The sequence below is a fragment of the Strigops habroptila genome, chromosome 3 (assembly GCF_004027225.2).
Source record: "Strigops habroptila isolate Jane chromosome 3, bStrHab1.2.pri, whole genome shotgun sequence".
In the NCBI taxonomy this organism is placed as follows: domain Eukaryota; kingdom Metazoa; phylum Chordata; class Aves; order Psittaciformes; family Psittacidae; genus Strigops; species Strigops habroptila.
The window spans coordinates 87355784-87370389 of record NC_044279.2 but is presented as its reverse complement, the minus strand read 5'-3'; the positions used below and the strand labels follow the sequence as shown (position 1 = coordinate 87370389).

Sequence of the window (14606 nt, the reverse complement as noted above, 5' to 3'; positions counted from 1 at the left end):
TATATGGGATACCGAGCAACATAAAATCACATATAAAATACAGATGCATTTAGAAACATTGCTACGTAAAATCTAAAATGAACCAAAGGGCTGCCTATAAAAATTATGACCCATTTTGTCTCTTCCCGTAACCAATTTGTTTAGTTTCCCCAAACATTTTCCAGTTAAGGAAAAAGAGGCCTCTGTGGTTTTCCACTCTTTCTTTGTTATAAGATGTTCTGCCTTGCCCTCAAATAAAGAAGATAGGATTCTCAGAGAAATAGATCAATGTCATTACGCAGACAAGCTTAAAAAACAAATCTTAAGTACAACCTATGGTCATTCTTTCTATAGCCTACATTTTACCCAAATTCTCTTTTTGTGACTGTAATGAGGATCTGTCACCTCAACTAGCAAATAGAAGACAGTTATATGGACTGTAAGAGGAAACAAACCTGTCGCATGCTTCCCATCCCTTTCAAGCCAGTATTTGAGGAGCGCGTGGCTCTGGTCTTGAAGTGAATTTGGATTTTCAATTCGGATCTGGTGAATTTGCTCTTCAGTGAAATCCAGTTCTCTCGCTAGCTCTGAAAAAGAAATCCATCTCTGTAAAGATGCCTTTTTCTTTTTCCCAGACGTCAATCTATTTTACGGCCATCAGCAGCAAAGGAGATTACAAACTTCTCCAAAACCAGATTGTCTTTGCTTCTGTGTACCTTGTGTTGTATTTAGAGGCACGGTTCAACAGTAAGTCCATGACAAAGACAGAAATGCTTGCACCTAGAAGTCTATGTGAGCTTTTTTTTTTTTGCCTATCGTTCCTAGTTCTGAGAGGTGCACACTGTCATTGACCACATTTAGCAGCAACGAGCCATCAAATAGCACCGTTGCAGAAATAGCACACAAGCAGATAAAAATATTTCTAGCTACAGAGCACCCCGCTCAACAGATTCTATCCTCTGCAATGTTGAATATTTCAGAAGCTGTCTCGAAATCTAGGCAAAGGTTCCACTTTACATAATGGCATTTTGTAGTAGGGCTAGACTCAAGCATAGTACTACTACTCCCCTGGACTCGTTTCATTTAAAGAAATGTCTATAACAGGTGAAAAAAGGAAATTGAAAATATGAAACTGAGGATAACCAATGTCTTTCTGACGTAGCATAGCCTCAGACTGCAGTCCAGAAAAGAGAAATGGTTTAATAGTCTAACATCTTAAATGTATCCGGAACCAGGAGCAGCTTTCTGCCACCGCCTACTGAAACAGGTCATCGGGTGTCCCTGCCCATGGCAGGGTGGTTGGAACTAGATGATCTTAAGGTCCTTTCCAACCCTAACTATGCTATGATTCTATGAGTCAAAACCATGGAGAATTTGTGAGAATCCTACTGTTATTCCCAGTCTCTGCATTTTGCTGCTTTCACAAAGAAGGATTCCTATTCTATTCCACTGTCATTATCACTGTAGGGGCACAGACTTGATTTTGGAGGGCACCATATTTTAACAGGGAAGAGGGAGCCCTAACTGCGAAGCATGGATAACCTTATCTCCAGGCTGACTAGTAAACTGGTGTAACCATAAATTTCAACAAAGATACAGCAACTACACTTGAGATTCAAATCCTTGGGAGTCACATACATTCGGACAAAAAACAGATGCCACTTTATCCCCCAAAGTAACATTAGATGCAGTCATCTTTACTATAATCCATCTTTACCATAATCTAAGATGGGAGTATTTATGCAGTGTATTACCCTGCCCTCTGTAAAATACTATAAAACATTATTGTCTACTTTGTCCCTTATTTCTAGTTTTCTTTTCAGAACTATTAATTTCTGTAACATTTTCAGCATATTCCTATTCTGCTACATTGCACAGGTCCAAGTCCTGCTGAATTCAAGATATTCCATACTGGGATGAGTGACAGATGCTCCCAGTCTTCTCTATGGATTGAAACAGAGGACATGGCAGCAAGAGGTGAGTGACATATGCAGAAGTATTGGTGATATTGTGAGTATACTTATATATACTTATATATGCTTATAAAAACAGTATAGAGCACAATCTTCGTTATTAAAGAGAAAGCTAATGTGTGCTCTGGCACACAACTCATCTTTAACTCCTAGAGCCTCACTTCTTTTCAGGAGCATGGTACCACTCTAGGGATAGATACAAAATAGTGTCGACCCAATGTAATGGTTTTTGCAGCACTTTTTTGTTGGATTGCACTGTTTGACATGGTGCTGAGATTTGTGTCTGACTCCTTTTCTTTGTAAACAATTTTGAGACAATTTTCAGACACCTGCATTTCATTCTGTGCTACTTTCACTCGTACCCAGTCCTGTTAACTGGTTCAGATCTATTTGATCCACAATGTTAAAGCGATTGCTGCAAATAAGACCCTTTTTATCCCTTTTTCCTCAGGACAGTGCTGAAGAAAAGAAGCTCATGTCATTTATCCCTATAGTGGCCTTCCAGCTCAGGAGTCCCAGAACACAGATGATGTTTACTCTTGTATTCATTTATTTTCTAGCCAGAAATGTTGCATTTCACAAGAAAGAGGAGAGGAACGTATGCGAGCTCTCTCGCCCTTCCCCGTGGAGATGCAGCAAGAGCAGAGGCCTTGTCTCCCCATCTAAATTCTTACCTAAAAGGCTATAGGAATTTTAGTACCCAGAAGACAGTAAGCTACTGAAATATCTCTACCAAATATCTTTAGATAATCAGGAAATCATCTGAAAGAAACATGAAAACAGTGAGGAACACTTCACTCCTTTCTTTCTGGACGACATGCATGTTACCTGTCCAGCTGAATCCAAGATGATCAGCAATATGGGCCAGTCTTTCCTCTGTCCTTTCCCGATCATCCCGTTGATCTAAAGGTCGAAGAGAACCACAAGTTGCCTTTTACAAGTTAAAAACCATTTCCATAGGTGATAGAGCCCAAGAAGGGAAAGTGCTGGTTTTTTTCTAACCGCTAAATGGGGAGAGGCTGTTAAAACTGGTAACGCAAGTGGGGACTGTAAATCCCCAGGTTTACAAAAAAAAAAGCAAAACCAACAAAACCAAAACCAAAACAATAAAAGCTTGATTTTTCAAAAAGCACAGGACCACCTACATTTTCTACTTGAAAATCAGGCTTTCGTGTGAAAGTTTAAACGAGGACTGAAGTGCCTAGTGTGCCTATTTTGGCCAAGCATTTTATTCTAAAACTTCACTCTAACAGCATATTGAAGACTTTAAGGGCTATGATTTTCCATACCTCCTTAGTAAATACCAAGGTTGATAAATTCATCTGGACCGGTGCTTCTAATTCTGTTCCTTCCATCATAGGGGAAGTTTTGTTCAAAGAGCCCATATGGCACTTCATATTATGGTTTGTATTTGAGATATCATTAATTTAAGTGTGACTGATGTTTTCAACAGGGTTGCGATACACAATAGTTACAGTGAAGGCAAGGAAAAATAGGATGTTTGCTGGTCTTCATTGCTTTGAGACCGTTCCTCCCATCCCCAAAGCTACTTTGAGGATGGCAGAATTTGAGTTTTGATTTTCCCTGAATGCACACCTGGATTGCAATATCTCAGATGCAGAAAATTGCTTTGCATTAAAGACATACACTCATTTCTTTTTAGCTGCTGGATTTCCATTATGGCTACTCAGTAGTTGTATGCAAGTAGTGAGAGGAAAAGCAAATGCCAGAAAACTCATACTAAAGTTACTAGTGACACAGATTTTTCATCAGATATGGATTGTCAAAAAAATGACCATGAAAAAGTTAATTGTGTAAAGCTTCTGTACATTTCTTTGTGTAAGAACTCAAAGGAAAATAAATTTTCCTGTCTTTGTTTCAATCGATGACCAAATATTTCACTATTAGTAAAAATTAACAGTTAAGAATAGGGCCAGGGAAAGTCAAAAGCCAAAATGTGCACAACCTGAGCCATCAGTTGAATGGTAAAGCAAGACATATATTGAGAAGTGTTTTTGCTTATTACGGTAACACTTCCCACAAGCATTCATGGTTTGCAATCTTGAGATTTGTTTCACAGACAAAAAAAAACACAGACACAACACAAAAAAACCAAACACGGCTCACTGGGAAAATAAAACAAACACCACGACTAACCACCAAAAGCTTAAAAGAAAATGCCACACACATCACGCATGTACACACACTTACAGATGCACACCCCCACGCACACCAAAAAAACCAAAAAACCAAGAAGTTTAATTCATGACATGCGTCGCACAGGGAATCCCAGTCGTCGGCAAATACCTTCAGCATGGTCATGGACATTTTCATCAGGGATACGTTCAATCTGAGTCTCTACGGACTCATCCCAAATGGGTCTGGTGTCAAAGATGTCTTCCGGAACTGACTGCTGGGTCTCACCGGATGGCACATTTTCAATAACTGAAACTTCTAGGGCACTACTGCTTTCATCGTCTGAAACTAATTCTTGTTCTCTCTCTGACTGTGTGAGTCTTTCCACTAACTTAGAAGCTTCATCGCTAATTTCTTCAAAGAATTCTATGGAGTTTTTGTAAAGGTCAAAAAAATGTTCCTTACTTTCTTTTGTGGGACTAAAAGCACTGCGGGAGGCTGTAGTGCTTCTGCTTTTAACTGGCAACCGTGATGAAAATGCCTTGGGTCTTGCTGTTGTCGCCTCATCTGAGTCTAGCTCAAGGTTCATCTCTCTCTCCCTCTCTGTGGTCTCTGCTTCTGCTTCAGTGTAACTCCTAGCTTTTATTGATCGCTTAGTCTTTGGGTCCATGGGACTACTCGCATCGGATTCAGATTTACTGCGGTTATCTTGTTTCGTGGGCAGTTTGCCAGTCACGTCCAGAGCTTTGGGTGACTCTAGCTTGCGGACAGACGCATCTGTGTACATATGCTGCTGTTCAGTTTTTTGGAAAGCTGCTTTGACTGGGATTTTAGACTTTGGTTTCGCTGGGTCATCTTTTCCTTCGCACTGCAAACCATCTAGGAAGCCATCTGTGGGAAGGCTCTCGTTTTCCAACTGTTGCAACGCAGCAGTGGCTGTTCTTACAGGAATTTTGGATTTGCTTTCACAAGAAGGCACTCTCTCCATTAGAGCAGTAGGGATTTCAATCACAGATCTCTGTTCCTCTGGCGAAGAGTCTGGGGACTCATCGCCCTGTCCAGAACTAACTAATCTAGTGACTTTGGAAAAATCTAATTCATCTTCTACTACGGACTGCTCGGGAGAGGTAGGGGAAGGCACCTGACTGCTCTCAACCACGTCAGTCTCCGTTCTGGAGAAGGGCTCAGCTTCAGAGGCAGCGGTTTCTTTCTTTGGTGATTTTGAAGAAGCCGAAATACCCATTTTAATCGGAATTCTGGATTTCAGATCTGCTTTTGCGGTGCCTGTGCCGACACCTTCATCCGTCATTTCTTCTGATATATCGCTACACTCAGATGCCGGGGGTGAATATTTCAAGGTATCCTTTTCTTGTATATCCGAGTCCTCCAATTCCAAAGGTGAAAATGGATCTGGTGAGCTCTTCAGCTTACAAGATTCTACCTCTGCTGCTTCTTTTGCTTCTTCAGATAAAGGAACTTCTTCCTGAGGCTGCTGCCCCATTTGGAAGAAGTGAAAGCTTTCATCTGGGTAGTTCCTTTTGGTCATGTCAATGGCCCCACTTCTAGTCATTTCAAACAACTTTCCTTCCTGAAAAAGAAACGGATTCTGTTCGCTAAGCGGTGTCCCTTCTTCGGTGGGTGTTCTGGCCGGCGTGGTATCAGGTGTTGTGCCTTGTGATCGCCTGTCTACCATCAACCCGAATATTTTCTGTTCCTCTTCTTTCACCCGAGCTTCAAAGGCTTCATCGTCTTCACGTATTTCACTCCACATGTCAGAATCCACATCAGTTTTAGTGATGACAACTCGACCAATTGATTTCTCTGTTTCATCTTTGATATCCTCAAGGGCAGATTCTGCTAATTTTGTGGAATCTGATGCCGAAGACCCCTGTGACATTTTCTGAAATGCATCTTCTGTTTTGGGCTCTATTTCCATATATACTTCCTCTGAAAAGCAATGCTCGCTACCTGCGTCTCTGCTAAGTAAAGCTTCACCAGTCTGATCTTTCCCTTCCTTGGTAGAACAGCTTTCCCTAGGCAGCAGATTTCTACCAGATCCTACCTTACTTTCAGAGTCAGTAAAGAAATGTTCAGAAGAGATGTTCTCATAAGGGCTTACTATACTACTTTCAGCAGCATCTGCCACACAGCTTTCCGGTTCCACTGTTTCAGCAGTGAGGGACGAATACTCTGGTAGGGGTTCCTCAGCATGAATCTCTCCTGGACATGTTTCAAAATCTGTATCTGCTTTTCCCAAACCGCTTCCCAAAGCGAAACGGTCAGCAGTATCGCTTTCAGCCTGTTTGGCATGTTGTGGTACAGAGTACTTGGCGGTACCGTGTCCACAAGAACTTCTGTCTACATTCTCTGGCACAGCTCCTGTAGCAATGAGATCTGTGCATGTTAACGATGAGGTGACTTCAGCATCTTTTTTGGTAGTGTCGCATCGCTCGAGTGTTAGCAACGACTCAACGTTAACTTCTTCTTGAGAACTGGCATCAGTGGAATGACACAGAGTACCCCCAGATTGTGCGGCTGGGGCATTAGGACTAATGATCTCCCTGTCATTTGTACAGCCACATTTTGATTTGTCAGGTTCTGCACAACCGTCAGAAAGACAAGCGGAAGCCGTACAGCTGCCCCTGGGGATAAGCAGTTCTTCTTTGTCATCTTCTATCGGCTTATCCTGTTCCACTTTAACCACACCAATCCCGATAGAGCACCTTTCTGAATTAATAGGTTGAAAACCTGCTTCATCGGGGCTAGAGCAGGAGTCGATACTGGATGGTAACGGTGAGGGCGGCTGCACTCGGATCACAGGTTCCATTAAGAGGCCCGAGTCGGCCTCTCTTTTCAGCCGAGTCAATTCTGGCTCACTTTCGGAAGAGGAAGAGCTTTTTCTAGATTCAGCTGTGGGCATCACCACCATAGGTACATCTCTGTCTTCCACAGCCGTTAACTGTGGTTCTTCAGCTCTACATGCAGCTTCTGAATTAGCAACGGCAGCAGATTCATCTTGCTTACAATCCTTTTTGCAATCTCTCTTCTGTTTCGCTTCTTGTTCCAACTCATCAAACATTTTGATTTTGGTCACCATTTTAAACATCTCCTCTTCAGGGGTGAATCTCTTCTTCGGCTCGCTTTCCGAATCGTCCTCCGGTTCTTCGCTCACTTCAGGGATCATGGCCGACTTCCGTACGTTGGACAGTGCCTGCGAGTCTGCTGTTTTAGGTGTGATTTCATAGCTAATTTCTTCAGAACTAGGAGTCTCAGGTGAAAGCGGACTTTTCCCCGAGCTCTCCATGAGGGACGTTTGCTCTAGACTGTCATCATCAGCACTTCCCTCAGGGTCACGAAGAATCCTGGAACGCACCGACGCCAGCTCCGGGCAGGTTTCTCCTTTGCTAAGAAGGGACGGCAGAGGACCCTGCCCCAAAATACCAGCCTTCACCGTTTGTTCTACGGGGCTACTTTCAAGAGAATCGCGGCAGGGAGACTCTCTCATAGGACTGGGCTCCAAAGAATCAGGTGTTTTGTGTGACGAGTTATCTTCTAGCACTGGGCTTGCCTCCAGGGAGTCTTTATGACTTATAGCGAAAGAGTCATCTGCAACTGGGCTAAAGCTTTCACTATCATGGCTAGCAAGTGAAAGTTCCAATTTCTGGGGACTTCTAACCGCAACACGGCGTTCACAGGTTATATCTTTGTCTTTCGCTAAAGCAGTGTCATGTGTTTCAGAAGGCTTAGTTAAATGTGCAGTGGTTTCGGATTCTGTATCCCTGCTAATATCTTTCATAATGGAAGCTGAGCTACTTTCTGTAAGCTTATCAGCCTCTTCTTCAGAGGCCGTAGGTACAAGCTCTTCCGATACATGGTCAGAATGAGACTTACTAGTCTCAGTAACAGCATCTAGCTGCCTTTCAGTAATACCTTTTTCATCTTCCTTCGGAGGGAGTTCCTTCGGAGAACATGTTTCTGCTGTTGTGTGCGCACTAGCTGCTCCTTTAGCTTCTTCAGTTGGCCCATCTGTTTTCTTTGGTGAGAACGAAAGGCTTTCGGGGCTTGTTTCTGGAGTTTCTGCCAGACCCTCATGCTTATAACTTTCCTCAGAGCTGATCTGAGGGGTTCCGTCCAGTAGGCTACCTGGAGAATCGGCCACACCTTCATGCTTCAGGCTCTCGGAGCTCCCATCAAAAGCAGCACTTTGCAGAGAAAGAGTGGGCAGGAACCCGTCTTTCTCGTACTCTGTGGGAAAAGCAACGCTGAACGGGCTGGTCAGTACTTGCTCCAAGTTAAGTTCTCCCTCCTCCGTCACCGAAAGGTGCCGGAACTGTTGGTATTTGTCATTGTCCTCCAGTTCTTCTTTAATGACATCAGAAAAGTCTGTTGAGGTTTTTCTGTCAGGGCTGATCTGGAAGTCAGTATCTCCCTGGTCATCAGAAGGCCTGCCCTTTCCAACCACTGTATCTTTGGCACTTTCATCATCAAACACCGGAGGGAGAGGTTCAGTTGGTTTTTTGCTGCCCTGCTCTTTTACCTGGTCTTTACCTACAGCTTTCTTGGTAGTTTCAATGGTAGATAGTTGCATTTTTCCTTTTTTGGATTGCGGCTCTTTCTCTGTTTTTAATACCGCACTTTGTTTGTCCTTCTGTTTGTCTGTCTTGTGGCTCGTTACTCGCCTCATTTCGCTTTGTGAAACTGTTGGTTTTCTCCGTGTTGTTTCCTTCTCGGGGAACTGTTGCTTCTGTTTGACAGATTTGTGCTCAAACAGTCCAGATATATTCTTGGATGGGTCTTGACCTGACTGGAAGGCTTTCATCAGTTCGCGAACCGACATGGTCTCTTCAAGTCTTTCTGTCTTAGAAGAAGGGGAAACAGGCGGCTGTGCTTTGTGTGCTGCCGGCTTTTTGACTTGTACCGGTCTTTTGGAAGCCTTCTCAGCAGTGCCTTCTTTGGTTTGAATTCTGACAGGCAGTTTTGACCGTACTTTTTGCTCATCTTCCACTCGTTTCTGAAGAGCTTTAACTTTATCTTTGATTGAGCCAATAGGAGTTTCCTCTATAACAGGGGATACAGCTTTAGCCTCCAGAGCAGCTGTCGGCATTAGGCCAGGTTCCTCACCACCTTGCAACACCTCCGAAGTGAGCTTTGTTAGCCTTGGCTGCTCTTCACCGCTGCGCATCTTGCCTTCCTTTTGCTTTGGCTTGTCTCTTAATTTTGTCCTAAGGGGCTTTTTAATTTCTAAGGCCGGCTTGTGTTGCTCCTGCAGACTTCGTGGTTTGGCTGCCTGAGATTTTTGACCTTCTTTCTCAGAATCCCTGCTTACTACTACGGCTTCAAATCTCTCCTCTACCAAGTCTTCTTGTAAGGCTGGTGGCTGTACCTTATGAAGAGAAACGTATGTCTTTAAGTCCTCTGTAAGGTAATCTACCATCCCTGTCACGTCTGCCTTTTCCATTTTTGTTGTCCCTTCACCTACCCGGACTTCTACACATGTAGGTTCGGTGACTTCTGAAGGAGCATTTCTTCTGGCCTCTTCAATTTCTTCATCACTGACAATGACCCATTCTTCTTCTGAAAGTTCTTGTTTGGAAAGGGACTTCTGCAAAACATGTTCTTCTCTGGTATAGGACCCACCTCTCAGAATTTCATTTACTTTTTCTAAGTCTTCTTTCACTCTTTCAACTATTTCAAAAGGCTCTCCTGGCTCTTCCTCACCAGCTTTTCCAAGATCTTTCACTTTAATGGAGCCCGATTTATCAGAAGGGTCAGTTGTCAAGATGGCAGTCATTTTGATCAAATCTTGTTTCATCTCAGAAACTTCAGACAACAGGTCTGGACTGGCTAGTACAGGGACTGCATTAACCAGATGGCTTTTCAGTATAGATGTTTCTGTAGATTCTGTCTCGTCATCTTTGATGCGAATGAAAAACATTGAAAGTAAAATGGAAATCAAAAATAGAGATTGGAAAATGTAATCAGGACTGACTGAAAATGAGAGTCTTTGGTTGCAGTGGTAGGAAGGTCAACAAAATGGGCCAGGAATGGTGGGTCCACAAGATCTGAGGGTACAAGAGCAAAGCAAAGCTAATGGGGGGTGGGGGAGGGAGGAACCAAACAAAAAACAAAACAAAACTGAAAAGGAAAATGGCAGGAAATAACTTGCTTAACTTTATCAATACAGCACAACCACACATACATTACCAAAGCTGTAACAAACCAAATCAGGACACCACTAAAAAAACCCAAAACGACAACAACAACAGCAAAATTTAAAATTAAAACCGGAAGAAACACAATGAAGTTACACAAAGAGGCATCTCAAGATTGTTCAGATGTTACAGATCAATGTTCAAATTAAAAAAAAAAGAAAAAAAAGAAAAGGCAAGAAAAAAGGGGGAAAGCATTAGAACTGATTGAAAGTCGATTTCCTCTAAGAGAAAGCCAGTGTTAGCAAACTGTCAGAATAACATTGGGTTAACATTTTTTTTTCTTAATGACCAAAACTTAAAAATAATTCTGCAGTAATCTAAATTATTATCAAATACGTAGAGATCTGAATCAGCTGCAAACCGGCATTTCATCTAAGGGGATTTCACACCTAAACAATGAAACAAACAGTCTTTTGTTTTAAGAGGCATGGTCCTTTCCTTGGAACATCCTCATTGACAACTAATGAATAGACTGAGGAAAGAGAAGACAGAGGAGAAAAGGAGAGATCGTAAGAAAAAACTGTGAATCAACTTAAAAGTGATTTCAGAGTTTTCAAAAACGTCATGTATGGCAACCAAAATTCAGAGACAGTCACACCAGACACACACGTACAACTCATGTAAGGCAAGTTATTTCCATGCAAAGCAAAGGTGTTGCAAATGCTGCTGGGTATGTAGCTTTAGTTAAAAAACAATCTTTCTAAAATTAATCACATAAATTAAAGAAAATATTATAAAACATACTGTGGTGAAATATTTGTCTGATCTGTGCAATCAATATACAGTCAGCTGGATGTAGGTAATTCCCATTATGCCAAGGCTGCCTCCTGAGAATATTTAATTTCAGGAAGGTCTGCTAGAAAATGTTTACTGAAATAATGAAATGCTGGAGGACTGAGGTGAGTTATGAACAGAATGCAATGCTTAGAAACTGTAATTGGGTTTTTTTGTTTTAGTTCTGGTATGTTGCATAAAACTTGATGCATTTCTGCACCCCGCTCTAAAAGTCAAAAGTAGTAATGCAAATATGGAGAACCTAAGCAATACGTAATTATCTGGATTTCTTTGTAAATAATATCCATTTTGCTACACTCTTGTGCTAAATGTTTATGCTGTCAACTAATTACAAGTGAATCGGTGGGGCTTTGCAACTTTAGTAATACATATTTTCATAGATGTCACATGGATGACAGGCGCATTGGCCACAGAGTCAAGTTAATTACCTTGAAGCAAACAAGCTCCAGAGGAAAATAAAAGGCGAGTACTATCTGAACGATGTGTGGCTGGCAGCAAGAATGCTCGCTCGGTATGATGCGGTTGGCCTCCCTCACACCTGCACTGGAATCTTTCTAGCTCGTATAACAAAGCTGTTCATTCTGCCAAGGAAGGTGAGTGCAGCACAACTGTCTCTCAATGTAAAAATTGTTCATTAATTATAGCAAAAGGGAATGATTGTCCATTTGATCTTCAGGATCACAGCACTATGGTCTTTCCAATTTAAACATCAGTACACTGAGAACAAATAATGCTCAAAAGGCAATGTAGAAAAACAGGCAAGACATTGCATTTTAAACTAGAAATGAGAGAAGTCAGTCTTTTCCTAACCAGATTTAAGAAATCACTGCATTTGAAAACAGTTCTTATTAGAGACACTCTTCAGACCAAATTTATATTGGTTTGATGTGTATTTTCATTAAAGGAGATCTCTGCCCTCATGCACCACTCACCCTCAGTTTCCAATAATAATTATGGCCCGATTCTGTATTTACAAAAGGTATGTGTGCTGTACCAGACCTAACAGTCAACATTGCCAGTCATATTTCACCACAGTAAAGGGTGGGGGAAGGGTTAAACAGCCTGATTACTTTGGACAGTATCACTTTTTTGCATGGTTGTATTTAATGAGTTTAATGAAATCTGTTGGAGTATTAATTACATTTAAAAGTGATACTGTCATTTATCTCAAATATGAGGCAACAATGTGTGTCAACAAATGGACAAAACAAAAAAAATGGAGGGAATGAGCATTCATACAAGCAAAATAGCAATAGCAGGATCACTAGGGATGTCAAAGGAAAGTAAATGCTTAGATGAACTGTTTTAAACTGTATTACTTGTTAATTTATACATTAAAATGTATTTAATTGCATAGCTGCTTTGGTATTAAATTGTTTTCTATTATATTTTAAAAGTACTGATATTATTAGCAACAGAAGTTAATGCTTAGCTCTCTTTCATGCTTATCTTTATTCTTAACCATCTTTCATACAAACTGAACTATAACATCATCAAAAAAAAGAGAAAATCTTACTTTTTTCTGAAGTCACATCAACCTGAAAGAGAATAAAGGGGGAAATTTAAAAGTTCAGATATAAGCAGTATGTATGGAGTCACTAGTGAAGTCGTAGAGCTTGAGTCAAATCCACTAGATGTATGGAGACACACAGATTCATTGACTTACATGGAACCACAAATGGATTAAAAATAACGGTAAAAGCATGGCTTAATTTATTTAGTATTTCTGTTAACAGAAAAATGGTTACTTTGCTATAGTTAGAGTGAGTAGCAGATGCAAAATGTTGCAATATGTACTCTTTAAATGCAAAAAGCAGTAGAGAGGATGCAGACCTTTATATTACTGGGTATGTTGTTGCTTTGCATTAACTTATCTCTTCCTGTCTAAAGCAAAAGAGTCCAATACGGTCAGGTGAAGGCAGATGTCCCATCTGGAAGGCACCTACTACGCTTTATGCATAGTTTCATTGTACGTGTTCATTGTGAGATCATGGTTTGCATTTTCACCTCTGTACTTTGTGATGGTGAAAAGTGGGTGTAGAAATGACTGCAGTCTTGCTACTGCCTACAGCAAGAACTAAGACTCGGTGCCACTAACAGCTATTGATACCTCTAAATGGAAGCAGTGATGGCTCTCAGGCCGTCTGCTGGATTTTTCAGAGCGCATCTGGGTATAGATTGAAAAAGCCATACAATTTTACTGTTACTCAAAAGAAAACACAGCATTTGCAAAAAAAATAAAATAATAAAATAATAAAAATCGATGTCAGACTATAAAAATTCAAGAAGAAATCTTTGAAGTTGCCTTGCAATTCCTCTAAAGTACAGAACACCCTAGATGGTAACCTAGGATCCCTAGGATACTTTAATTCCCTTTACTTTAAGTTTCGCCAAGTCAGTCTGGAATTATGTCAGCATACTAAGTAATATTATTAACATAAAACGAATAAAGTAAATAAAAAATTTCAAATGGAAGATGGTTTTAGCCATCAATAAGCTTGTGGTTTTGTGCTTTAGTTTCTCAGATTAAAATCTAAGAAGTCATCAATGTCTGGAAAAATAATTTTCCAATATCCTTTATGCTGCTTTAAAGAGCATTGATTTGTTAAAAACAACTTTTGGAGACTTCCCTGGGAATGCAGAAACAGCATTATAGAGTCTTAAAGACTTAGTTTTGTGCTTTTGGTATGAAATCAAATGATCACCTGGTAAGAAATGTCACCTGAATGAATGAATACAAGGGAATTCGCTTAAAACTCCAATTCATGCCACAAAATTTCTGAGCTCTGTTTTGCAGTTCATAGGAAAAAACGTGTGTCATCTTTGGGAAGCAGGCTATTCCACAGGCCTGACACTCTCATCATTTCCAGCAGCTCAGCATCATCAAAATGTGGGGATCGTTTTCTAATGTTACTCATTCACATAGGGGTCAGACCTCAAGAAACATCTGTAACTGCCAGGATGGGGCTGGGAATGGAGGGGTGAGTTGGCCACATGTCTCAATAAAGATGCAATCCAGTTTATGCTAAAGGTGCAGAGTTTATGAAAACTCTCCACCTTTTACTTGGAGTAAACTTACTGTTTGTGTACTGGACTCAGAAACCTGTAAGATGCAGTCCATTGGATGTTATAAATGGACAATATTTGGGAATTGCTGCCCTTTCATGTATGCAGGTAATGCATTCGACTGCAATCTGGTCACAGACTCCCCCCAGCAATGGGGAAGATGTCAATGGAGATACTTGTGATATTTAGGTCTGCTCCTCTGTTCTCCCTACCCACCGCTAACTAGAGGAAGCATATTAAGACTGTGCTGAGGGGTATTAACAAAAAGTATACTACGGCAACAATCCACCGGTTCTGAATACTTTAGACAAGTCTAGTAGCAACTAACCCTATGCTATTTTTAGGATATGGGATGGTTCTTGGAATCAGAAAACACAATCCCATTTCCCCTTTTCTGTGCTGCAGACAATAAAGCTTAAAGAGATACACTGTATGGCTTATTACT

The 14606-nt window shown here is 41.1% G+C and overlaps 1 protein-coding gene across 29 annotated transcripts in view; it reads right to left on the bottom strand.

Moving 5' to 3' along the window:
- ANK2 (ankyrin 2) overlaps positions 1–14606 on the bottom strand; it is a 340186-nt gene that overhangs the window by 12753 nt on the left and 312827 nt on the right. For 13 of the 29 annotated variants that reach the window (XM_030479945.1, XM_030479950.1, XM_030479949.1 and 10 more), the window contains 4 exons: positions 12612–12633; positions 4260–10001; positions 2781–2855; positions 435–566 (listed from right to left, as the gene is read on the bottom strand). In XM_030479945.1, the coding sequence (XP_030335805.1) occupies positions 435–566; positions 2781–2855; positions 4260–10001; positions 12612–12633 (5971 nt within the window). The remainder of the gene's footprint in view (positions 1–434; positions 567–2780; positions 2856–4259; positions 10002–12611; positions 12634–14606) is intronic. The other 16 variants (XM_030479968.1, XM_030479964.1, XM_030479967.1 and 13 more) reach the window with 2 other exon arrangements.